The sequence below is a fragment of the Lepidothrix coronata genome, unplaced genomic scaffold (genome assembly GCF_001604755.1).
Source record: "Lepidothrix coronata isolate B3197 unplaced genomic scaffold, Lepidothrix_coronata-1.0 Scaffold17, whole genome shotgun sequence".
Lineage (NCBI taxonomy): Eukaryota > Metazoa > Chordata > Aves > Passeriformes > Pipridae > Lepidothrix > Lepidothrix coronata.
This window is the reverse complement of record NW_016690197.1, coordinates 1,802,336-1,828,002: the sequence shown is the minus strand read 5'-3', so window position 1 is coordinate 1,828,002 and position 25,667 is coordinate 1,802,336. Positions and strand designations below refer to the sequence as shown.

The 25,667-nt window shown below is 40.1% G+C and overlaps 1 protein-coding gene across 1 annotated transcript; it reads left to right on the top strand.

The window, feature by feature from the left end:
* Nucleotides 1-8,188: 8,188 nt before the first annotated feature.
* Nucleotides 8,189-24,956, top strand: RGR (retinal G protein coupled receptor). Its single transcript, XM_017806921.1, has 7 exons — nucleotides 8,189-8,325; nucleotides 10,623-10,779; nucleotides 12,414-12,535; nucleotides 21,321-21,474; nucleotides 22,014-22,131; nucleotides 23,575-23,688; nucleotides 24,613-24,956. The coding sequence occupies exons 1-7, from the start codon at nucleotides 8,247-8,249 to the stop codon at nucleotides 24,754-24,756; spliced, it is 888 nt and encodes a 295-aa protein (XP_017662410.1). The 5' UTR covers nucleotides 8,189-8,246; the 3' UTR covers nucleotides 24,757-24,956.
* The last annotated feature ends 711 nt before the right edge of the window (nucleotides 24,957-25,667 follow it).

The following is a 25,667-nucleotide window of genomic DNA, read 5'->3' as shown; positions in this document are numbered from 1 at the left end:
TCTGTCTGTGAGCTTTGTGCTATGCCAGCTCTCTTGACATTACAGCTGCTAGCAGAGAGAAGAAGAAAAGGAGGAAAAGAGAAGCATTGCAACAAATCCTCACTGCTGGCATGTACAGCTTGCAAAGTGCTGACTATTTCACACTTTTACTCAAACAGTGCCCAGGAGCTCTAGTAAGGCATAGGCACCCTGAAAGTTTTTATCAAAGACCAACACCTGTGTGTCTAATGGAGCACAGCCAAAGAAAACATGACACAAAGATTAGGGAAAGAAACAGATAAACAAATCAAGTGTATCATTGACTTGTACATGTATATAAATAAAACATCTAGATGTAAAGCTTAAGCTATCATGAATAGAAAAATTAATATATATGCTCTGCTAGTCATAAGCTGTTGACTGATTTCTGATCAGAATAGTAGCTAACAGGGAATTTTTACAAGTCTTCTGAAGAAGGAAAGCAAACACACAGTAAGACTGGAGAAGTAGTTATGTGTCTGTACACACATGCACACACCCACAGTTACCAAAACATACACCTAGAGCAGCAGAAATGTCTGTCTGGCAGCATCATTTTCACAGCAAAAGGTACTACTCTTCTCTGAAATGCCTCAGTCACATACCACAGTCCACATACACATAGTCCATTTTCATGGCTGGACATACCACAGTCATATCTGAAATATGTATTTTAAATTACAAAAAATTTCTTAGGTTTATATTCCTGGCCCCTCGTCTCTATTGTACCTTCATTCCCTAATTTCCAGTAAGCTTCCCTCAGTTCAACAAAATCAGCTAACTTTGGGCTTAGCATCCTCAGATGGATGACAGAGGGGTTCATGCAGTAATATTGCTGACTGCAACAACCTTTTCTGATTTGGACCTTAATAGTATTAGTCTAATCCCTGCAGAGTCACCTCTGCTTAGGAAACAGTGATTGTTTTATTTTGTTTCCTCAGGTATTCAAGAGCTTCCATCACTGTTTATCTGGCTCCTGAATGCAGATGGAGCATAATGTTTTACACAGCAGCCCTCTGCCCTCTTTCCAGTCTGACAATCACCAGCTTTCCTACTCTGATTTACCTGTCTACAACCTTGAGATTTTGCAGCCCAAGTATATGCCCCTGTGGTAGTTCTAGGAAACTTCTTGAAAGCTGCAAGTCTTACACACAGGGACCAAGAAAAATTAGGGAGAAAAAAAAAAAAAAAGAAGAAAACAGAAGAAAGAAGAAAAGGTAGAAAGAAGGCGGAAAGGAAAGCTTTTTCCTTGTGTATTTATTTTCTTGATGTTACTTTTCTCAGAGCAAAAAGCTTCTCTCAGTCTATTGTCTTCAGTGATACAATGTATGTACATATATACATGTGGTGGGGTCATAATTACATCGCCTGTGCAATTATTCTTATTTTTATCCTGATTATTGTTGGACTAAATGCTTTATTATATACATTTTTGTTTCAAACATGATTATTTTTGAAATGTGAGAGGAGGAGTTTGGAGAGGTAATAGCAGAAAATCAGAGCATGCCTCAGGTAACCTCTCACCCCCACAACTGTCCACAGGAGACAAAAAAGAAAAGTGCCATGCTTTGGTCTTTCTGTTTTGCTTTATGGGCCATTCTTCATATATTCAACCCTTGAAGAGATATATCTCACTGGCCTAAATTTGATGACCTATCCTTACAAAGATAAGAGTGAGAAAAAAACCTGGGAGGATGAGGGACGACTACGACGATCAGGAGCTTCCTCTAAGCACTGACTTGTGTGTCCCATCTGCCTGCAGACACAGTAATATTAAACTCATGCACGCCCATTCTTCTGAGAAACTCAGTTTACTTCAGAGGATCTTTGCTAGGGCAAAAGCAGGCCTACAGTCCCACTTGGCCCAGAATAACCATGGGAAATGCTGATGCTCCAAGGGCAGCAGCAGGAGGTAGCACTTGCGCTGCAGCCTGCAGGAAATGTATAAGGAGATGAAGTTTTGGTGACAGCTTTCCCTAAGGAATTCCCACAGAAGCAAAGGGGTGTGCAAGGTCCTTGGAAGATCCTGGCATCTGAGGAGAGTTTAATCACCTGTCATAAAGCCATTAAGCTTTTCTAACAATACATTGGGAAAAAAAAACCAACCAAGCTTCTCATTTTCTTGACAATTTGCTCTTCAGTGCCTATATTTTAACCTCAACAATTCTAGGCATTTTTACCTTCTTAAGTAAATGTATCCACTAAATTTTTTTAATTATTGTTTGTATTTGCTTCAATGTCTTACAAAAAGTGATTGACAGGTTACTTCATTTTGCTGAAGGACCATAAGCAAAACGATTTCTTTCCTGTGCATTCTGTCTTATTCCAACATGGCAGATTACCTATAAGATGCCCATGTAACACACAGCTCACATTTTTGTCTGTCTTAAAGGCAATTTTCTGATCAAGACTCTATAGTGAGATTCTGACTACCAAAAATTCTATTTAGAGATTGATTGGGTTTTTTTTACTGTAAAAAATTAAAAATTAGCAAAACTGAAGTAACTGAAAGTTGAAAAAGAGAGCCTGGAACTATAATTTGGAAATGGCTCATCATGAACACTCCTCCCCTCCTTCATTAGCTAACTACAAAGCAAACAATAATTCAGCAAGATTCTCACATCAGAGATGACAACAAAAGTACAACTGAAGGCTTTGCCTTCATCGTGGTTAATTCTGTTTTGTGAGATAAAATAATGTGGTTTTTAAAAGTTTCCTTATTATAAAAGGCAATTCAGCCTAAAGAAATTGCTTATTAACTGAGCTCAAAGGATTGGATAACAGAGGCTAAAACAATTAGTCAATCCTTAAAAAAACAGTAACATTTTATGGAAATGGGGGGGAAAGCCCTGGTTAATTCACAGGTGTGGTTTACAAATAATTCTCTTGATTGTCCCTGAAGCGCACTAAAAAGTGCACTGGGATAACACAAGAGGCCTTGATACATCTATTGTAAACAACGTTTATTTGATCAGGTTCCCATAGGAGCCCTCAGGAGAAGAAAGAAGCTAAAGCAGAGAGGAGCGGACAATGACTGTGGTTAACCTCAAGCTTCGAAAGAAGTGGAAAGCCACAAATCTTTTACATTCTCATACCAACAACTGGGTTGCTCCTTAATATGGTCACCTGAAAGGTAAGCATCACTCTGAAGTCGTCTTTGGGCTTTCTCAAGTCAGTGAAGAGGAAGATGTGTCTCTAGAGCACAGTTTGTCCTGCCCTAAGATGATGCTTGAGAGCTGCGCATTCCTTGCAACAATAAAGAAAAAGCCTAGATAATTAGCACATTTGGGTTTTATATGGAAAAAATTTAGAGGTGATTAATCCCTCCCTAAGTAAACACAGATCTTATACTGAAGTTGAGGAAAGCTATAGTAAATTCAGACTTAAGTAATGTTTATGAGGGAAGTATCAGCAGAAAGTTTGGGGATCTCCCGATGCAGAGACATTGGTAGAAGACCACTAAGACAAGCGAGATATACAATACCACAGTGAGAGAAAAAACAAGGTGCTTTTGTCATACATGGCCCACAAGTTCATTTGCATATGTGATCAGTAGCACAGACTCATTGAGGAATAGTTCAGAGAGTACCACGTATCTTTACAAGAGCAATAGTAAACAGATTTGCACACCAGGAGAGCTGGTGTGCAAATCCCCTTGTAATACAACTAAAACCTCACTTGAAAGCCCCTCGTGAGTTTCTTTCAAGAACTAGGTACTGGTCTTTGAACTGGAAGAGTTATTATTCTGCAGTGGGAAAGCCTCAACCCAAGAGGGAAATACACTAACAATGTTAGGTCTATCCTGTATTCTGTAGGACTGCCTTCTCCTCCAAAGTCCTGAAATACATCACTGTTCAGCAGAGAGATAGCATATTTCATTATATTATGAATATCTATATGATCCCAAAACTAGTAGGCTAGCTGAAAGCAAAACATATGTATAGGTGTCTAAAAAGCATTTTGAGAGACAGGTAACAGATCAAGGCAAAAATTCTACATATTTGATAACAATCATGTTTGGTACATCCAGCAAAGAAGTCTAGGATGCAATTAATGTTCTAGTAACTTTACTGATTTTCTAGTCTGGGTGGATTCCCATATATTTATCAAATATGTATTCAATTTAGTATGACTTAAGCTACCTGCCTCTGCAGAGGTAACTCAAACAGTAAAGGTGATGCTTCTCAGCTCTACAGCAAGTTTTGACTCTCTAAAGACTGAAGTACAGCAGTGTGCAGGAAAGCCAGCCCCAGAGCAGAGACCAGGCCAGGGTACAGGTGTCCTACAAGTGAGCCCTTTCCTCTACCTTCCTCTGCAATGGCAGCACCTCCCACCCCTACCTCTCCATCCTGTTCACAGAAAGCTCAAACCCTGCTCTGGAGCCCCTCACGTTCCTTCCCACCAGACCTGGGGCTGCCACGCTCACTCCCCAAAATCACAGCCATTGCTCCTACCTCCCCCACGCCTCCTTGGCTATACCCAGGGCTTCACCACATCTTCCTACAACAGCTCTGGAGGCAACTGCAGAGAAAATCAGATGGAGAAGAGTGCTATGCTGCCAGACTGTAAAGGAGAATGGTTATTAAGTGGCTTTTCCAGAGGGCTGTCCACGTGCTGCTCTGAGGACTTACTCCCTGCATCGTCCTTCCCATGGCCAATGCCAGGTGCCGATTTGCAGTCTGGGGCATATTCCAAATCACTCCTACCAAATGGAAACAACTTTACACAACTGCAGCTAGAAGGTCTCCAGACAATATGCTTTCTGTTTCCTTTCCTAGATGAGAAGCACTTCCCATGAGGACCAAGATTACCACTCGCTTCAGTGATACCAGACTGAAGTCCTGTGTTGCTGCATTCCCAGCCTGCTGCTGCTGAAATGCTGCAGTCTGTCATTTAAAGGCATATTTCAACAAAAAAAAGTCAAAAACGATTTGCCTAAACCTGAATAAGAAGAAAGGATTAGGAAGGCAGAGGAATAATAATACATCAATTTAAGAAAGTTCTTGCTGTGAATATAAAAAAGTGTGTCAGTAATCTGCATTGATTGCTTGAAGAAAATTCAGAGGGCATGAGCGCTCAGTTATCTTTGTACTGCACCTTTTTTTGTTGTGTTTGTACCAATGCTATTTAACAAAGATTAATATGCTCCCACCAAATCCATACAGTTTTATGAAATCCATGGAGACATCTGGCAAGAATCTATCAGAACTTTTTTCTCCATATTCCCTGCAAAAACATTAGTAACCAGTGAAGTATTCTTAAGTGAGAGGCTGCTGGCTGGGGTTAAATCACAACAGTTGGAAAAAGGAAATGGATGTTTTATTGATGCAGAAAGGAGATCAGTGGGAATTCAAAATACAAAGTTGCAAGAAAACATCAGGTTGAGCAAAAGACCCTTCCGCTGAATTTGGAAACAGTGAGTAGCTATTAAAAGAGTGCATAAGAAAGGGATCACTAAAAACTTCATCATTTAGGGAGTTAATAAATGTCTTTGGCAAACCTGTTATCATTTGCATGTTTTCTCTGGCCTCACAGGAATACATGATGTGACATCATGTCTTACATAAAAAAGAGGGAAAGGAAATGAATGCAGCTTTGTTTTACCAACTGGAAAAAGAACTATCATTAGGAGACTCTTTCAAACTCAATTATTATTCCCTATTTGCACTTTCTCTTTGCTTGAAGAAACCCATTTATAACCTGATTTTACAACTTAATTTAGCAGCCATATTGGACCATATATTATCCCATACTATCCCAATGTAGCATTAGAAAACCAGATTAACACAGCATCAAAAAAAAGTATTGAGAAACTGATGCATAAAGTTCCTGTTGACATCAATTACACTTAAGTCAGATGTCGAAACTAGAAAGTTTGCCTATGACTGACTTGTGCTACTAGACTGCAACAATAAAGTAAATAAGGTTTAGGCATGGAAACTGTTAAGATACTTGAAGAAAAGCAGCCAACAAGTTAATAATATTCAGCCTAATAAAGATCTGCTAAATCCAAGGGGGTTGGGGTAGTAGCCTACTTTCATGGAAAGATTAGTTTTGGAATGAGCAAAGTCTGCACTACAGACTTTAAAACAGACCACAAAACTACCAGTGTCCACATTTGGGAGATTTGCTTGGGAGCAAGGGTGAAGTACTTTTGGCAGGCAACTAAAAGCACCTGAAAACCCTCATGAGGGTGGTTCAAATATCTGGGTCCTTTATGCCCAGTCCAGAAGAGATGTGCAGCTTTATGTTGACAAGCATCACAATGAGCCATCCACTTTCAGAACTATCACACTAAAAAGATTTACAGCACATTTACAAGATCTAGCCCTAATTTTTTGCAAGAACATGCAATGATCACTATTAAAACACAGGTTTAGATCAACCATTTTCCCTGCTAGGAGGAGGCAGGGCTGTCACCTTCTCTATCATTAAGACATGTAGGTGAGTGAAAGACAAACATAATGATGGATTTATGTGGTGCAATGTAATTTTACCCTGCTTAAACCAAACATCTGTATAGCCTAACAAATATCATGCCCTCCTGAATCTCACTTCAAAATCCAAGAGCATATCCATCAAAATGATTACCTACCTCAAAAAAAGCTGAAAATTGAATGCCAGAGATAAAAAAAAGCACAGCAAGATGGTTTCACAACAGCCTTGAAGCTCTGATCAGTTCTCCTGGGCATCACAGCCTGTAGGCACAGCTTTCAGAAAAACCACAAAAAATCCACCACTATCTTCAGCCAAGACCACTGACTGTAAATGCACTTCCACCATGTAGTCAGGAGCATTGAACAGGCTCTGGCTGTGTCTGGAGCAAATTCACACTGCCTGACCCCTCAATCAACCAACAGCCAGGTCAGCACAGTGTGGGACCTGAGCTGGGGGAAGCCAACATCCCTTGTGCTTCAGCAACCTTTTTGCTCCCATTTCGCTCTAGAATTGTGGGGGTGAAGAAAGTTACACGTCAAAGTAGTGCCACTATCATGCCAGTGGCAGCTTGTTAAGGCAATGAGTAGGTCTGGGGGAAAGTAGTAAGGATGAGAAGTGAAGAAAAAGGAAACAAATGCACTAAAAAGGGTAGGATGAAGTACCATTAGAAGAAAACAACCGTATATAGTAGTTATCATAGCTATCACTACTCTAAATGTAGGCTGAAAATTTAGAAGTATGGCCAAGTTGCTCACTTCTAAGGGACAGGTATTAAAAATCATATAAATAATAGTAGTACAGCTAAAAAAGTATCGTTTGTTTCCCTTGGAATCTGAAAGCTGCTGTCTTCCATTCTACAGGATCCAGGCATTCAAAGAGTTATTTAATCAATCAATAGCACAACAAATGAAAGGAAAATGGTTGAATCTGTTGGAAAATGACAAGGTCTCATTTACATCTCGAATCCACTGTGTGGTTTGCTTGTGGTTGGAAGTCAGCTGGCAGATAATGAGCTGGGGTTGGATAAGCTGCATGTAGCACATACTCCAGAGCCACAGTACATGACTGCAGTCCTCAAACATCTCTCAAAGGACAGTAAGTAAAGTCCTGGGAGCACTCACCACTGGGCAGCTCACATACATCCTTGTATGTTTAAGGCTCAAAATCAGTAATTTGTGTTTGCCTTTAATCAGGCTGTGCCACTGTGCATATTAATTTAAGCCTCAGTTACAAAGGGGAGATATGTTACTATACAGAACAGTTATTGCCTCAAAAATGCACTGGCCAGTTCCTAAAAAATGGGTGAGGAGAAGACCTACAAGCTGCAGAAATTATCAGTTCATACTTTTCCTCTAATTACCAACTCAATGAGTGCCTCTTTATTTTTCAGGTCACTTCCCAGTTATATATTACATTTCCTTTGTTCCACAACCTTTAATTCTTTTCCAGTCTTGCAGAATTAACTGGACAGGTTTTTTAATCTTGTCTCTACAAAGAACTTGTTGTAATTGCAATGAATGCTTTCATTTTGCTGGTGTCTGAAATACGATTTGCAGGAGAAGGGGGAGTGCGGGTTGATGCTAGTCCCATCATTAATAACATTCTTGCAGGGATTGTAGTGGCGGGAGTAAAAACCCCAAAGCTTTTATATAATAACAGCATGTGTCTGCACGTGAGCTGCTCCTTTAAGAAGCCCTGGGTTACTGGAAGTAGAGAGATCTGGAGAAAAGGCAGCCCTACAGCTATAACAGAGGGCAGAGGTTAAATCTTTTGACATATTTGCCATAAGAATGGTCACTCCACACCCTCTCCCTGAAGGCTTCACTGAAATAGAGGTGTTTGCCCTGGGCACTGCCCTGCTGGTAGAAGGTAAGTCCGATGTGGGACCTCAGCAGCAGTAAGACTTTTTCCCCTATTATTTGTGATGAGAGGGGGAAGAAAAATTGAAATAATCAGCAGCATTTGTGGTACACTGACCGTGGTTACTGTGGCCACATTACCAGTACTTCTGCTGAATAAATCAAGGGGAGCTCTAAGCTGTTTGCAGTGAAGATCTGCACTCTATGCATAGTTGTGGCAGTGAAGTACTTCTCAAGATTTTGGGACTTAAGATTTTGTTGTTGACTTTTACAGACAATTTTATCTTCCTCAAGGGAAGGATATTGAAATGACTAATGATCTCTCAATAAACTTGGACTGCTTGTTTTGTGGGCTGTGATGACTCTTATAATCCAACACGATAGGTCCAAAATAGCCTGTGAACTCTTAGCATGCATCCAGATTGCGTTGGTAGAGCTGCAATTAAGGGCTGCTGGGTAAAAGTAAACAAACTGTATCAATTTCATTTAGCCAATGTGGACTTTTCTTAAGGCATAAGCCACTTCGTTGAGAGACTGCAACAAAACTGGGAACTGGCAGCTAGCAAAGGGGGTGCCAGGGACCTGCGGCTGTTAAAGTTAAAATAAAGTAAACGACACCTAAAACTAGATGTGGTCTAACACATTTATGATTTACTAAATACAAGTATTTCCTGTAGGGCTTTAGGCAGAATGTGCTCAGCAGATTGGCAGTAAAACTCTTTGTCAACAGACTTAGCAGATCAACCTAAATAAAGATTAATTCACTTTCTGAAGACTCTGAGAGAAAGGCGATGAAGACCCCTCTTTTTATTTTTTGTGGCAGCTTATAAGTGCAGTTTGCAGGAAAGCTATGGGGAAGAGTTGCATTTACTTTATTAACTGGACACATTTGCTGATCTGAAAATGAAAATTCAAAGCTATCATTTTTAAATTTAGTAAGTTCTCTATTTGTACACTCATGCTGACCTTCAAGAGAGCAGAATGTGGTGAAGCCTGAGGCTTAAAAAAAACAAGGGAAAGACAGAAAAAGTTGATGTAGTAATAACTCTTCAGCTCTACTCTAAATATGCTCACAACATATCTCTCCTAAAGGCTTCTTTGCATTTGGGAGAGTTGACAGCAGTTCTACCCTGTGGGTGGGAGGTAATCTGGCAGGGAGGAAATAAGAACAGCAGATCTCAAATGGCTCCAAATATTTCTCCTGGAAATATTTTGTTATATGTTGTGTAATAAACACACATCAGCTGTTACTATGGTTATGCCATCAGCCATTAATGCAATTAAGGTAGAAGCAGGATTTTAGACTAGAAAAAAATCATCCATCTTATGTAACTGCAGAATTAAGACAATGAGCATAAGTAACTACACTACTTTACAGAATTAGGGGATATAGAGTTTTTCTGTGCTACATAATTTCTATTTCCAAGAAGAACACAAAGAAAAAGACACCGTGTCTCTCATCTAACTGAAACTTAGAGATTGGATGTTGAGTCAGAGCCTCATCAGAGTTAAAATAATTCAGGTCACCTTGAAAAGGGCATTAAAGGACAAAGCTTGAATTTAAACCAGTGAAAAATGGGTTTCAGAGTGGCACAGCTCTATGCTGGGTGAATAGCTGGGGTTGCTTGGATGATTCTGTCTGAGGACCAACATTTATTTATTTTTTTAAATCTGTCAGTGACTGCTTTTCATAATTAGATTATTCCTTTCCATGTATAGTCTATTGACGAGGGGCAGTAATAAGATTGAGCTGATGTGATTCAAGCACTGTGTAGGCTAACCTTAGACAGAAGCCCAAAGGGAGCCAGGCTGACTGAAACACAGCTGAGGGATTTCTATGCTTAGACACAAAAGAATGTTATAATTGATACTGAACACAACCCATTTCTCTATCAAAGGCAGGCCTGGAGATGTGTACACCAGCAGCATATGCTGGCTGTCAGCCCCCCTGAAACTGCCTCCCCTGCATCTCCCTTGCTCTGAACTATGTGTCCCTGGATGAACTCTGACAACTCAGTTTCTCTTATTATAACAAAAAGCAGAATTACAAGTAAGATCAAACCATTTCTGCTCCACGTGACTGGCCATATCCCTGATGCAGTTTGGAGCACTGGCTTCAGCTGTCACCTACAACTTCTCTCCTGAAAGCCTTTGTAACTTGCGTGCAGACCGACCACTACAGATTTATTCCCTGCGTGCGCATGAGTTTCCACTGTAATTATTGTTCCCTCATTAAAGAAAACAATAGTATCATTGTAGATGTTTTCCATTTCCAGTTGAATCACACCACACAATTCTGTCTTTCAGCCCTGCTCGGTTTCTGTCTGAATGGCTTGACAATTCTCTCCTTCCGAAAAATCAAAGAACTCCGAACACCCAGCAACCTGCTGGTTGTCAGCGTTGCGCTGGCTGACTGCGGGATCTGCATCAATGCATTCATCGCTGCCTTCTCCAGCTTCCTAAGGTACATCTTAAAGCTTTTCCTAAGGGATGCTCAGAAGAACCACATGAAAATTAATAGCTTAAGTTGTAAGAGATCAAAGTAATTAAATGACTCTCTCTCTACCACAGCACATAGCCAACCTTCTTATTCTCTCAATTTGAAACGGGAAAATGAAACTCTATATAGTTCTACCAGGCAAGCAGAAAAGCAGACTTTACTGTGTATAATCACTGACAGAGTATAAGATTGATTATAGAAGATATTTAACCAGACAGCTTTACCGGTCATTATAGAAGCTACTTGAATACCAAAATACCATTCACTAAACCTCTAGATTGACCCCAAATTTATCTGCAAGTCTTTATCTGTTTGGGGGTTTTTTATTAACCTTTCTATTATAGCACTTATTTGAGAAGTTTCTGGAAAATTAAAATGCAGATCCGTTACCAGGGAGCTCACATCAGTTATGACACAATTGTTTTTCTACATTTTCACACATGTCAATCATTTAATCAGAGGACAGAAACAACATCAAGCATTTTAGTAAATAATTATGACAAACAAATCACAAGCAAATCATACTCAAAAAACCCACCACCACTATATAAAATAGCTGATCAATAATTTCACCTTGGTATCATATTTTTACACCCTGGAAAGACCTTTAATTGAAAACAGAAATGTATTTCAAGCCAGAATGTGACCACGTTATTTTCTCTTAATGGCTATAAAAAGTATTTACAAATTAACAAGTAAATAAGTTCCAATGGGGCCTTATTTAATAATATTTTACCTCCCATATAGGTCAGTCTTGTTTCAGACACTTACGTCCAACTGTAGTCAATAAAGACACCTTTACAGAACTGGAGCTGAGAAGCCAAGGTCAATATATCAAAATAAGCTTGGTTTTAACCATTGCAGGACCTTTTCTTTCAAATAGGACCACAAGTTTCCCAGCCCCTCAAGCAGTAAGCTGTCTCCTGTTCCAGGGGTAGTCTCCTTATGTATTATACTGGTGTTCTGTAAATATATGAGAAAGGAGATTGCCAAAGATTTCTGCCTCACAGCCGTGTTTATGAGCATGAGTCAGTTTAGATGAACACAGAAAGAAAAAAAAGTCATGGCTCCTTTTCGTTCTGTGTCTGCAAAGACATTGGGAAGTTCTTTTCCTTCTTTTCATTCTACGTCTGCAAAAATATCGGAGACCTCAGTCTGGCTATCAAGAGTGTTTTTATTTGTTGTGAGCTTTTGTACTGTGTTGCATGGTGAACTCTGACTTTCAAAAATTCATTTGCTACCTTCACGCATTGATGAATTGGCTGCTCATAAAGGATACAAATTTCAAAGATGTGGATAACTGTATGTGGATGAAATGTAGATTTCAAATTTAAAACCTCCAACTTTTCAATACAAAAATGCAGGGTTATATTTTCTTCTCAGTATTAAGAGTAGAAATAGCTGCTGTACTGTATCAGACATCACAGCAAGAAAAATGCTGGCATATACCTAAAGGCAACCACAATAGCATCTTTTACAATGTCTCTTGGAGAGCTCGAGCACAGTCTTATCATTTTACCCTCTCTGTTAATGCAATTTCCAAACGTGTCTTCATCTTTCTCTATCATTTTCTTAACATATTCCTTGTTTGTTGACAGATACTGGCCCTATGGTTCTCAGGGCTGTCAAATTCATGGATTCTGTGGCTTCCTGACAGCATTAGCCAGCATTAACTGCAGCGCTGCAGTCGCCTGGGACCGATACCATCACTACTGTACAAGTAAGGGCCACAATTTACTGAGCAACCCCACCCAGATTCTGCTACAAGGCAGCTTGCTTAGGTTTCTGAGAACGAAAGAAAGCACATAGCTATTATTTGTGTGTCTTACACATAAGTTTGTTTATTTTACACACTACAGACAGAGCAAATATAAACAATTTCTCCAAAGGACCTCTTCCCATACAGGGAACAATCATCAACCACCTTCAGGAGATGTTTTTTCTTCCAGATCACATCCAATTCGTGACCCTCTTGCCATGCTTTCTCTTAAACCACAAGGGTTTTCAAAACAAAATCCCAAACAAAATTTTTCCTTCACATCGAGGAAAAAACTATTCACCTTGGGCTTTCATCCAACACCCTGCTGCACACCAAACAGATATTTATGCCCATGCAGAGTTTACTAATTACAGATGAATTTGATGTAGCTGGAGAGCTGCCTCTGCAGAGACGGCAGCTGGAACAGAGCCCATGCAGAGGCATGATCAGGCAGACAGAGCTCAGCAGCCCCTTTGTGTGACACACAGGCATTTTGGGGTGCCAGAGACATTTGTGGGGTTTATGTTTTATTCCAGGCCCCCTTATAAGGACTGGAACTTGATACATTTGTTCCCAAGCAAGGAACAAATTATCTGCAAGTTTCAATAAAAACGGCAGAGCTATTTTTAAGTACTAATTGATAAGAGCAGGAATGTGTTCATGTGGGTTTTTTTCCTTAGTAAAGGCCATTTTCTGTTTCTTTTTTTCTTGCAATTTAGTTTTTAACTAACTCTGACACCTTAGCTGGATTTAATGGAAATCGAATGTTAGACAGGGAGATCAACCTATGAAAATAAATTTGTCCTTTTTTGTCAACTTATGAAAGAATATTTTTGATTTAGGTGAGAAATAGAGATTGACAGGATTTACGAATATATGAATTTGACTTCTATCACAGATCTTCCTCCCAGTATTTGGCAATACTTCATTTGTGCATTCGATTCAATCCAAGAGTGGAAATGTCTGCTGAATTAGGGTGCTGAGTTGGATTTGGTGTCTGTAGGGACTGCTAGGATTTGTGCTGGAACTCCAGCTGTGCACTAGCCACTGCTGTGGATATGGGAGAATAACTCCATTCTCTTAGCTAGCCCAGAAGCTGGGAAGCACAGCATAAGGCTTTATCATCAACTGTAAAACAAATTGGCAGCCTTGTGAGCACTGGAACTGGCAAAACCTGCTGTCTTGTAACTAAAACACGGTGCACAGGGATGATATTCCTTTTGTATAACAGGATAGACCCATGCTGACTGCTCTGTGGGTGCTTTCATGGGGACTCACCTCTCCCCAGACATCACCTTTCACAGTAAATGCAGCAACTTAGTACCTGTCAGTCCCCACTTCCTCCTCCAGTTTACTCTAAGTAGCCAGAGTTCTCAAAAGTTATTGGGAAGGGACTGAATGACAAGCACAGGGTATACAGTTTCATGCCCTTCATTATGAAAAGGGAAGAAGACACAATATGAAATACAAACCTATTCTGAAAGGACAGAGAACCTCTTCAAGGTCTTTTCCAACCTTCACTGATCTATGTTTCTATGACATCCTGGCACTCAGCAACGTTTGAAATGCCCTAATCTGCACTCTTTGGCCATTTTGGCAGTCATGTGGGAGCTCTGCCGTCTGGGAGAAACAGATGAGGTCCTCCCATGTAGATATGCAGCTTTTATGTTTCCTGCTAAAGCCTGTTTTTTTCCAGAAGAATGAGGAATCCAGAGCACCTCATGTAACCACATTGTTCTCAAAAAAAGCTGTGTCTCTTTGGCAATGTTGATAGACAAATTCAACCCTCCTTTTGTTGTGATAAAGCACAGGTTGCTTAGACCACTTCATAAAATATTTTCTAAAGGAAATTGTAGTCATTTGTAGGGGAAGAAACTGCTGAGCTGCAGTGCTTCAATGCCCTCCTCTGTTAGCATCCACACAACCTTTCAGGCACAGCCTCCATGTGATTAAAGTAGCAAATGGTGAAACACTCCCAAACCACACAGGGAATATATTCAATCTGATGATCCTGTTGAGGTGAAAAGGTTGCCAATTTTTTGTTCTGCAACTCTAGCAGGAATTCAACTAAGGCAAGGAAATTCTTTTTTTCATGTCTAGATAAAGGACCCCAAAAAAGCAGGCTGTAAGCTAAATCCATTCTAACACCCCTTGGACATCAAAATGTGTTTGGAGCTAGAAGAGCAGCATCTGTATTTTACAAGAGAGAGCCTGAAAATAAGCATGTCTTGGAAAGACATTTTGCTCTCTGCAACATTGACTTTAATGCCTTTGTGTCATGACTTCCTCCAGTCATGAGCACACACTACATTAAGAGCACAGGCAGAGAGACCCTAAGGCCACAAACTTCTTTACTTTGCTCAAATTGTTACTTACTGATGGCCAAACATGGCTGCTACAGCGAACACTTTGAACAACAAAACCTAAAACCCAGAAGGTGCTCAGGCCCTGTGGCTACTCCAGTAAAACCAGCCCTTTCTAGTTGCATCCTTCACGTGCTGATTGCAAGGAAGATTAACTCATATTTCACAAACATGCTATATCAAGCCTGCAGGCTATACTGTGTTCTCAATCCATACATTAAACTCCTGTTGACACTGGTGCACGTTGCATGCCTGTACAGAAGGTACAAAATACCTTTGCCTAAAAAACAAAGCTATCAACCTTGTATCTTCATTAGCCAGGAAATGATAATCCTTCCAAACTCAATTACATCATCCCCAATTTTTTTGTCATGTCCTAACAGTTTCCCAAGAAAACCTTTGCTGTAGCATTCCTCAGCTTGACACTGGATTATCCACTATCTGTATTTCTGAGGAAAAAGGGGCTGACGGGAATGTGAGAGATTACTATGATGATAGGAAAATTTGGGACTTTACAGCCATTCTGGATGCCAATAACACAAATTTGCTCACCAACATTCTGAAAACAAACAAGTTTTTACATTTGGCAGTCAGTACAACCCTCAGTGACAAAGCGCTAGCCTTTAGAGTGTATTGATAACTAGACAAGTCACTCTTCAGAAGTGAGGTTGATATTAAGCATAATATTGGCATAAGGAAGAAAATAGTATTACCACCACACGCGATAGAGAAGGTAGAGTTTCAAGATATTTTAGTCTGCCCTCTTTTGGTTTTTTCCTGCCAAGCAACCACACTGGGCAACTATCTTTTCATCCCCTAAATGTAGCTTTGGGGCCTATGAGGTGCTACGTTCACAGCAAGGAGAAGAGAACCAAAGAAATAGCCTGAAAGTATGCAGTAAGAGGAGAAAAGGCAGGGAAATATGAAGAGTATCAATGTCAATCACCAGCAAGATGGAAAATCAGATAAAATTGTATTTCAAAATTTGATCATTAAGGGGAAAAGAAGAAAACAGAAGTAGTTTTATGTTAGCACCTGACAGTGAAGAAGGAAAGGGCAAACTCTGAGGAAGCTGTCTGTCAGCAGCCAAGCATTCAGGACAGAAGGTGACAGTTTATATCAAGGTAGACATTATAGTTCTCCCTCCTTGGCCATTCAGAAAAGAAAAATGTCCTGAATTATGTTAACATAACAAGGGAGGAAAGAGGCAGCAGCCTGGGAGGCCTCTCTGGAGCTGGGATCAGGCAGGCAGAGGGCAGCTGGTAGAGATCCCAGGGGATCAGTGACCTGGATAGCAGGCAGTCACCTACCACAGAGATGTCCTTGCTGAAGGCATCTCAATTAAGCACATTATTCATTTTGGTGAGGAGCTGTCACACTGCCACCAGAAGTTTGTGGAGAGGGGAAGGATCCTGGTCAGTTTTTTCCCTTTCATAAGTACAGTTACAGTTTTAAAAGGAAAGAAAAAAAATCTAGAAGATTTTATACTTGCATTTAAGAATTAGGGGGAAATGGAAAATCTGAAGTGATTTATGTCATTACTTCTGTCTATACTACAAAAGAAAATATGAATAAAACTAGCAGGGATTTCACAGCAGAATTCGATTTCAAGAAGTAGAATTGCAGTGAGTTTTATCTAATCCTTAACATTCAAGGAAATCTGGGTTGTTATATCAGTATTCAAAAATTACCAAACTACCATTTGTTCCAATTTCAGCTGTCAGCTCTGTCAAATCAGGAGCAAATCCTTAACTCATGTCACATCTACTGCAGCCACCCTGCCACATTGCCTTCATCTAGTTTTGCACCTGTATTAGTTTTCCCTGACAAAACGTCAATGTTTATATAGATCTTGCATTTTTCGCTGAAGCAGAAGGTAATCACCAGAACAGCTCTATGATCCTGGAGAACCACAGCAAAAAAAAAAAAAAAAATCAATGGAGTAAAAAAATCCCTTAATTAGGTTATTTTAAAGAGCTTTTTCTAATAATATGCAGAAAATAAGCTATTACGCATTGCAGTTTTCTTATTTCTACAAGAAATGAGTGCTTGTGAGCACCAGTGACTGGTGCTTTTTGCAAAGCAGATTAAGTAGGTACTAACACCTACTTTACTTATGACTGATACATATTTTTGCTTATAAGACTTTCAAATATCTTCGTCTTTGACAACATTCTAATCTTAAGTGATGCATGCCATGAAGTTTGGTACAAGCCATATTGTTCTGGAATATATCACAACTTAATATTATACAGCTATTATAACTAAACCATTTGCAAGAATGAGGAAAACAAACTTTTTTCTGTCCATCACAGAAAATCCTGTTCACATTTTGATTGAGAAATTCCCTTTGAACAGCAGGCTGAAATCTAGCTGAAAGGTAGCCACTGTGTCGGTGATGTATTTTTTGCTCTTTCTGTGAAAATCAGCTAAACATTTGAAAAAATCATAAGTCTTAAAAAAATCTACATTCATAAACGTTCCCTCAAACTAAAGATGGAGATACAGTTTATGGTTATGTCACCAAATACTGGACATCATAATCAAAAGGATGACTATCCCATACTCTATCTAGCACTTTCTAAAATTTAAGCTCTTGACATCAGAATTTTAGTAATCTTTGAATGATGGGGGGAGGATTCTGTTTATGAGAGTGACCTTGTTCTGTCCCAAAGCAATTACAGAAGCCATTTGAAATCCCCTGTATTAATACTGCACTGTATGGAAAAGAGAAGCTTTACTTTTGCTTTTCAAAGGGAGAAAGCCAGAGCACAAGAGTGATTAGACTTAATAGGACCAAACTGCAAGCACTGGGCCCTAATTAGGAATTATATCTGTAAGCATACGCTGAACTCCATGCATAGACATTTAATTGAATTAGGACCTACACAGCTATTATGTTAAATTTTATCAGGCCCAAAAAAGTCATTTAAAGTAAAGAAGTGGCCTGCTGTGCACAAAAACAACCAAACTGCTTTCCACCTAGGCTCTTACTGTCAGCCTTCTCAGGGGAGGACATTTTTGCCACGTGAACCAATCACAATTCTTTCACTGTTCTTGTACTGAATATTTTTTTCTGGGTAAAACTACAATAATATCGAGCTTCTTTACTTTTACATTCATACATGTTTAGCTGCTTTTAATGTATGAGTAAATATTTTCTGAAGGGTCAACAAGCAGCTGATTTCACCCGGTCTGCTTCACCATTAATCTCATTTTGCAAAAGGTTAAAGCCAAAAGGAAAAACTTAATTGTGTTAGTTCTGATTCTCTCTTCTAGTCTCCAAAATAGGATTCCTTAAGTGTGAGGAGAGAGAATAGAGGAACTCAGCCCCAAGATGAGATTTCCAAAGGCAGGCTGTAAAGACATGCCTGGGGCCAGACTCATTTTTGCATAGTTCTCCATTCTACATCTAATAAGAAAATGGTGATCCCTAACGTATGTGGAAAAGTAACTAAAATAAACTCTTTCTTACAGTTTTTCATAGAAAAGGCACAAATATTAAAGCAAAATTTAGGGAAATAAAGAGAAAAAAAAGCAAGTTAATGAAAAATGAGAACTGGTGCCTTGCTGAGCTCCCAGAGCCCTGACAAGCATGTGGGCTCCCAAGGTGGAGGGAACTGAGGCAGAGCACTGCCAGCCACAAGCATGGGGTGGTTTCCCCTGGAGTGTTCTATGGGCTGCACTTTTCCCATTAAAGAGCTCAACATGGCAATCTTCATTAAAGCCACTCTTGATAGAAAATACTTGAAAGCCATTTCAGCATGAGGCCTCACAACTCTCTTGTTGCCTGCACATAGCCCAGCTGGAAGCACACACGCCAGAGGAAAGATGTGGCACCAAGAGACTGGGCATCACGAAAGATCCCACAGGTGGTTGCAGGCAGGGGAGCAAGAGTTTCTCCAGTTTTTCTGTGCAAGATGACAGCAGGGAAGGTGGGATTATATCGGATTAAATCAATGCAAGGATCTTTTTGTTACATGCAAAGATCCATAAGGTGCTGGTGTGTGACCAGGACCCGGTGCCATCAGAGTGCCTCAGTCAGGGCCCATCATGCTTTGAAACCTTCACAATACTGCAGTAGTTCATGAAGTGAAAGGATGGGGCAAAAAGAGAACAAAATTTCTGCCACAAGATACCACAAAAAGTAACTGATATTAACTATTTTATTAAAACTGCTGAGAATCAGAAACCCCACAGGATTTAGTTCAGGGTTTTTTCAGAATACCAGAGGGCTTACCACTTACAAAATTTTATTCCCAAAGCAATAAAGCTGCTTTTGGCATAAGCTTGTTTTAAAAGATACACAATTCAGATCCAGGTTTCAGTGCAGCTGCTTTTGATAATGCCTTTAAAACGCTGCTAGAATATGTAAAACACAAAACAAAGCTGACAGCTTATGTAATAAGCTTTGTCCCGGTTGAATTTCAAGTTACAGTTGTGTAAAGCCAAGATACGAGAACTGCTATGTAGAACACAAATGGACATCTTGGATGCTTGTTTGAGCATATACCTAAATTGCGCTCACTTAAGAAAGATACAGTTTAAGCTACATTGTTTCTTTGAAACAGAGAGATTACAAATAATTACAAGTTACTAAAAAGTTTTACTTGTATTGCTAGTTCCATAAATCAAAACCTATTCTTTTATTTTCATCTATGTAATTCTAGAGTCATATTATGTCAGTATTACAAAGCAATACTTAAGCTTTTGAACCAAACTATATCTTCTATGTAGGAATCATGTGAAAGAGAGATATCAGCCATTAATAATTCTTCACTAGCAATTACTACAAAATAATGTTTTAAATAACAGAAAAATCAAATTTTTTTTGTAACTACCATATTAAACATAGAATATTTATAAAAATGATATTCTTTACCTTTTTTCCTGGTATTTAAATTGAAATGTGTACACCTGTCCTTTTCCACGACTAATTTTTGAACACCTGCACCAAACAAATTTTCCAAGTTGATTTTTAGTGCAATTCAAACTCTAATTCTTTTCCCTGAAGAACCTCTGGAAGATAAGAAAAAGCACAGAGATATAACCAGCATCCCTGTAAAAGGACAGTTTCACTAACAAACTCACTTTATTTTCCTTCTTTAAAATATACAAGGACATTACCACTCAAAATAGCTACTGTGGAGTTTCTGGTCTTTCCTAGAGCTGCTACCTTATAGAGACCTCCAGTTTGTGTGGCCCCATATGCTCTCCACCCATGAGTCAGCCACGTCTGACCCCATGGCAGGGCCTCACCTCACACACCTTACCCCCAGTCCTTTCCGAGAAAGGTCAGAACAGGCCTGAATCTTCCTGCCTGTTGTCATGATGCTGCTGTTAAGGGCAGACAAAAAGATTGCTTCCCAACCTCAGCGAAAATTACATCATTACTTCTCCCTAATGGGAGATTTGATTAGAAAGGAGCAGTGGGAAAAGTCACCGTTCTCCTTGCCGGTGCAGCTGGCGTCATGGATTATTCAGCATGGCCATGACGACAGACATTAGCCTCCATAACAAAATTATCCAGACCTTTTGACACGCAAGCAGCAAGACTAATACAATATCCTGCAATAGCAAGGAAGCCTGCCTGCTTCTCCATGAAGAAATACTTCCTGTGTCTTCTGAAGTTTCCAGTCCATCATTCCATCCATTGACCTATTCCTGTGATATTTTACGAAACCGGGTGAGATAGGCACAAGTGAACATTTTTATTATAAAATTAGAAAAAAAAAATCACTAGTGCTGAGCTTCACATTTCCTGTTCCAGGCTAAGCAATGATCTTAAGGGCAAAATTACTTGTCCAGTAGTATTTTTAGAATGAGATCTGTTTTCAGGTTTTGTGTATATATTCATATATATATTGATGAATAGCAGTTTTAGAATAGAGTATAATTGATATCCACATGTGCCCTGCACTCCCAGCCAGGCAGGAAGGAAGTAGGCAGGGGCTGGGGAGTGTGTGCAGAGTCACATTTCTGATCTGACCCACACACTGCAATGGGACTCTAGTTCTTCAAACACTATTTATTGCATCACCCTGTTCATTCTACTCTTTGCCTCACCTGAGTCTGTAAACACTTTCCCAAAACACAAGAATATAAGGTTTATAACAGCAGCTGTATCTCCAGTGTGGTACAAAGCTAAGCAGTAATACAGCATTTGTCTAAGTAAAGCACACAAAAGGGAAGTACAGTTTGCTATTTCCTAAAGTTTAAAAGCTTCCTTCATATTTTATGCCAGACTGATTCCTCCAGACACAGGTCAGCTTCAGGGTACAAAACACAGACAGCTGCTTGTTTTTGCCTGAGGCCCAAGGGCCGGACAGCTTTTCCCAGTGGTTTTGTTTGGATCATGGAGATTCCCTTTTCTCTTCCCACAGGGAGCAGGCTGCAGTGGAGCACGGTCATCTCCATGATAGTGTTTGCATGGCTGTTTGCTGCCTTTTGGGCCGTGATGCCCTTACTGGGGTGGGGGGAATACGACTACGAACCCCTCCGAACCTGCTGCACCCTGGACTACAGCAAAGGGGACAGGTGAGGGCCAGGGCCAGCTCCCAGAGGGGTGGGGTGGAGGCTGCCATCCCCTGGGGTGGCCTCGGCAGCACACCAAAGCTGCTGTCCCCCATCACTGCTGCTGGGGCAGATGTCCCTCCCAAAGGCTGCCTTGACTCACATGGTGACATGTGGGAACAGCTTCCTAAGGGGGAGAGGCTGGTGCTTTTTTTCTGCTACTCCCTTGCTCATCTATAAGGGAGCATCTTTTCTGTGTTTAGGACTTAAACCTCTTTCAAAGGGGTTTTGGGTCTATACAGACCAGCGCAAATGTCTGAGCAGGGTTGTTTGGGTTTAGAAAGCAAATACCTGTTGTAATTTTCTACAGTATTATCCATCCCACACAACAGCACGGCACAGCTTAACTGCCCTTCAGCAAATGCTGCAACTAAAGCATGTTGACAAAACTGGTTTTAGCAATTTTAAAAATACAAATTGGTAAATACTAACAGCAAGTTTACATAAATACATTAGACAGGAATTAACGACCTCTTTTTTTTCCCCCTCCTCACCCTTTCCAGAAACTATGCCACATACCTTTTTTCTATGGCTACTTTCAATTTCCTGGTCCCGGGCTTCATCATGCTGACGGCCTATCAGTCCATACACCAAAAGTTCAGGAAAAGTGGGAACTATAAGGTAAGAAAGTTCCCTCAGCCCCTGCAATCACCTTGCCAAAATAGGGCTACATCCAGTAGAGGCAAAGTCCTTGAAGAAAAAAAACTATTTCTTTCACGAAGGTTTTGGCTCAGCTCCTTCTGTGCTGACTCCCCAGTGCTACTTGAGTAGGAGGGTAGTGCAACACAGGATAGGGCCACTTAGAAAGTTCATGGAAACATTATTCTTAGAGATTTCAACATTTTACCAGATGGCCACATCTGCCCCAACCTAGTGCTGTAAACAGTTCCCCATCAAAGAGGGAGTTGGACCAGTGATCCTGAGGATTTCCCTCCATCAACACTGGTCCAACTCTCCTCACAAAATTAACACAGAATATTTGCCAAAAGCATATCAATATTTATCCAGAGAAATTTAGCTCAGGAAGGATTGTTATTTCCTGCTTTGCTACAAGCCCTTAGCTTATCACTGAGGAAGTCAGACAGAATTACAGCTCTGAAAGGAAACACGGAGGCACCCCATGAGGGGAAAAGGGCCTTCCCATACACATTGTGTTTTCACTTGGCTGAGGAAATTCAGAAATCTTTATGAGCTGAAAACAAAGGTTTGTGCGTGGCAGTTTTATGGGAATGTAATGTGGTGATTATATGAGTTGTTTCCTTAGGTGCAGGCCATACAGTCTGGGGCACTGTGCGTGGCTGGTGGGCACAGCCCGACCCCTGCACTCAGTAAAGACAGTTAGTTCTCAAGGGGAGTGTTATATCAGCAAAGAGACAGTCAGGCAGACTGGTTTGTAGCTGACTGGAATAAATACATGTTCCCTCTACATATTTCTTGAATAAATCTCAGTGATCATTATGTCTATTAGCTTTTCTTTCAGTGAGTTTACATGCATGTGATTTCTTTCTTACGATATTCTATAGCTGTGCAGACAAGTTACAATGAAGAAAATTTAGGGATGAAATTATTGTTTCTCTAGTCATTAATACTTTTAAGATACTTGGAAACAGCTGACCATGAACACCATGGATAGGGCCCCAGCATAAAGGACAGAGGAATCCTACTACCACAACGTAGCCACTGCATCCATCTGTTGCACTGCCAGAGCAGTGGCTTCATACAGTTTATTTGTCTGCAAGACCATCTAAGAAGTCAGGAATTTTACCTGTTTTTAAATTTTCACATTGATTTATCCCTTCAGCTGCAATTACTGGCCTTGGCTTCCATATCTAGAACACATTCTGATTTAACTGATCTACCACAAGGTATTTTGCCACCTCTGCCACTCCCCACCCACACCTGGCTTTGTGCCCACTGCACAGGCAGCCCTGGAGGCAGAGCAGCAGTGGGGTCACACATCCTGTTGGCTGATCCTCTCCTGCTACTGAACACAAACCTCTCCCATCCATTTGGTGCAGCATGTGATTGTGAAACGCAAAGGAATTTATTGCTCTTGTTTTTCAGTTTAACACTGGTTTACCTTTGAAGACACTGTTCATCTGCTGGGGTCCCTATTGCCTTTTATGCTCCTACGCAGCAGTGGAAGATGTGATGTTCATTCCAGCGAAATACCGCATGGTACGTCTGTGCCGCCCGAAGGAATCCAGACAATCACATTCTCCTTACTCTCCTCTCTCTGTTCCTATGGAACAATGCCAATTTACTCACAACTGGGTTTACTTGTTAAAACACATATATATAAAGTAGATCTTTTCCTCAAAGCATTCTGTTCATCTACCACTTTTAAGGCAAAGCAGCTAAGCACAGTGACATAACGAGCAGTGCATTACTGCTTTGATCAAGCAGAAATTTGGGAAGTCAGGGGTTTTTTTTTCTTCAGCAGTCAAGGATCTGTAGCCTGTTCTGCTTCATGGTGTGTAGGAGCTTTTTGTGTCCTTCCCAAAGTCAAGTACCAGTTCAAAATTTTCAGTTTTGAAGAGACTGATTGACTCATTCATATTTCTAATACTTCTCCATCCTCAAGGAAGCTGTAATTGATCTCTCCTAAGGTTATGCTGCCTCCTCTTTCCCCTTTATTCTACGAGTCTTGGCTCCAAAACCACCTCTGGGACTCAGTAATATCATATGAAACCTTTCAACTTTCATTCAGTCCCCAAGAATCAGCCCAGTTGCAGGTCACCAAATTCATTACTGTATTCAATATCCCACATAAAATGCATTAGCAACATCAGCCCATTTATTCATCAGAAGGTGTCCATGGCACAGCCTTCACTCCTCCTAAGTGTTTGTATCCACTCTCAACTGAAATATCCCTGTTTCAAGCAATAACAATCTAAATTCTTTTACCCGAAGACTATAATTTCTGGAGCAAGGACTTCCAACCAACCAACTTGCTTTTACTTCTCATCTTTCTGGGGGTAGCACAGTACTACCATTGGAGACAGGCATCTTTTTGGTAAAGGGAAACTGAACCTAGGCTGAAATCAGCCAATTGGCTCCTCAGAGTATTTTGCTATTAATAAATATTGTGTCTCACGACAGATTCCTGCCCTTGTTGCCAAGGCTGCGCCAACGGTGGATGCCTTCGTATATGCCCTGGGAAATGAGAACTACAGAGGAGGAATATGGCAGTTCCTCACAGGACAGAAGATTGAGAAAGCAGAGGTTGATAACAAAACTAAATAACCCATTATGGCATTAAGCAAAATTATTGCAGGTACATCAGTGAAAGCAAAATGCTAGAGAAAACTGTGTGCATTCTCTGATATGTATGTGCAAAGGTGGTTCCACATTGGAAAGGCTGTGTATTGGCTACAAACAATGAAGTACAAAAAGAAAGCCCTCCAGATAACTGTCCAAACCATCAGGAGCTGCTTGTCAAACAAGCTGCCTTAAATCTGTGTTGATTGTCATCAGTCTCATTTTATATGTCACTGCAAATAAACTATGTGCTGGAAAGCATTTTTTTTCTCCTGATAAAAGCTAACGTAAAAGCTCAGCAAATTAACTGAAGCAGGATATTCATTTATCCAGTGAGGCCTCATCAGATCAATCTGTGCAGTTTGTCCATATGGTAATGTCTGGATTACTAAAAGATTAAACCAGTATCCAGTATTACACCACATGTCTGTATAAATACCTTGTTCATCTGAACAACTCATTTTCAATGCCTCCAAAATGGGAGTTCCCAAATTTCCATCATGAATCTGATATCCTACTTCCATAAAAACATTTTAGCAGGCATGTTACCCCAGTAAGGAATATTAGCTTGGCTCCTATTCAAATGAATCACTGTGTGACATTCAGCTTTATCACACACTAAACTGCATCAGATTTTGCAGCTGCTACTTACTAGGACAATAAAATGCTTATAGTCCATCATAAAAAACATTCATCTTTTTGTTGAACATTGAGCAAAAACTAAAGGGAGGTATGAGTCAGTTTCTGGTCTAAAATGTCATAAGGATAAAAATTAACTTCACATCTGCCATTAAATTCCCCTATGATCTACATGAGTGAGAACAATCACTGAATCAGTTGTGACTGAAGAGTCTGAGCAATTAAAAAGTAATTTATTTTATAATTAACAGAATTTA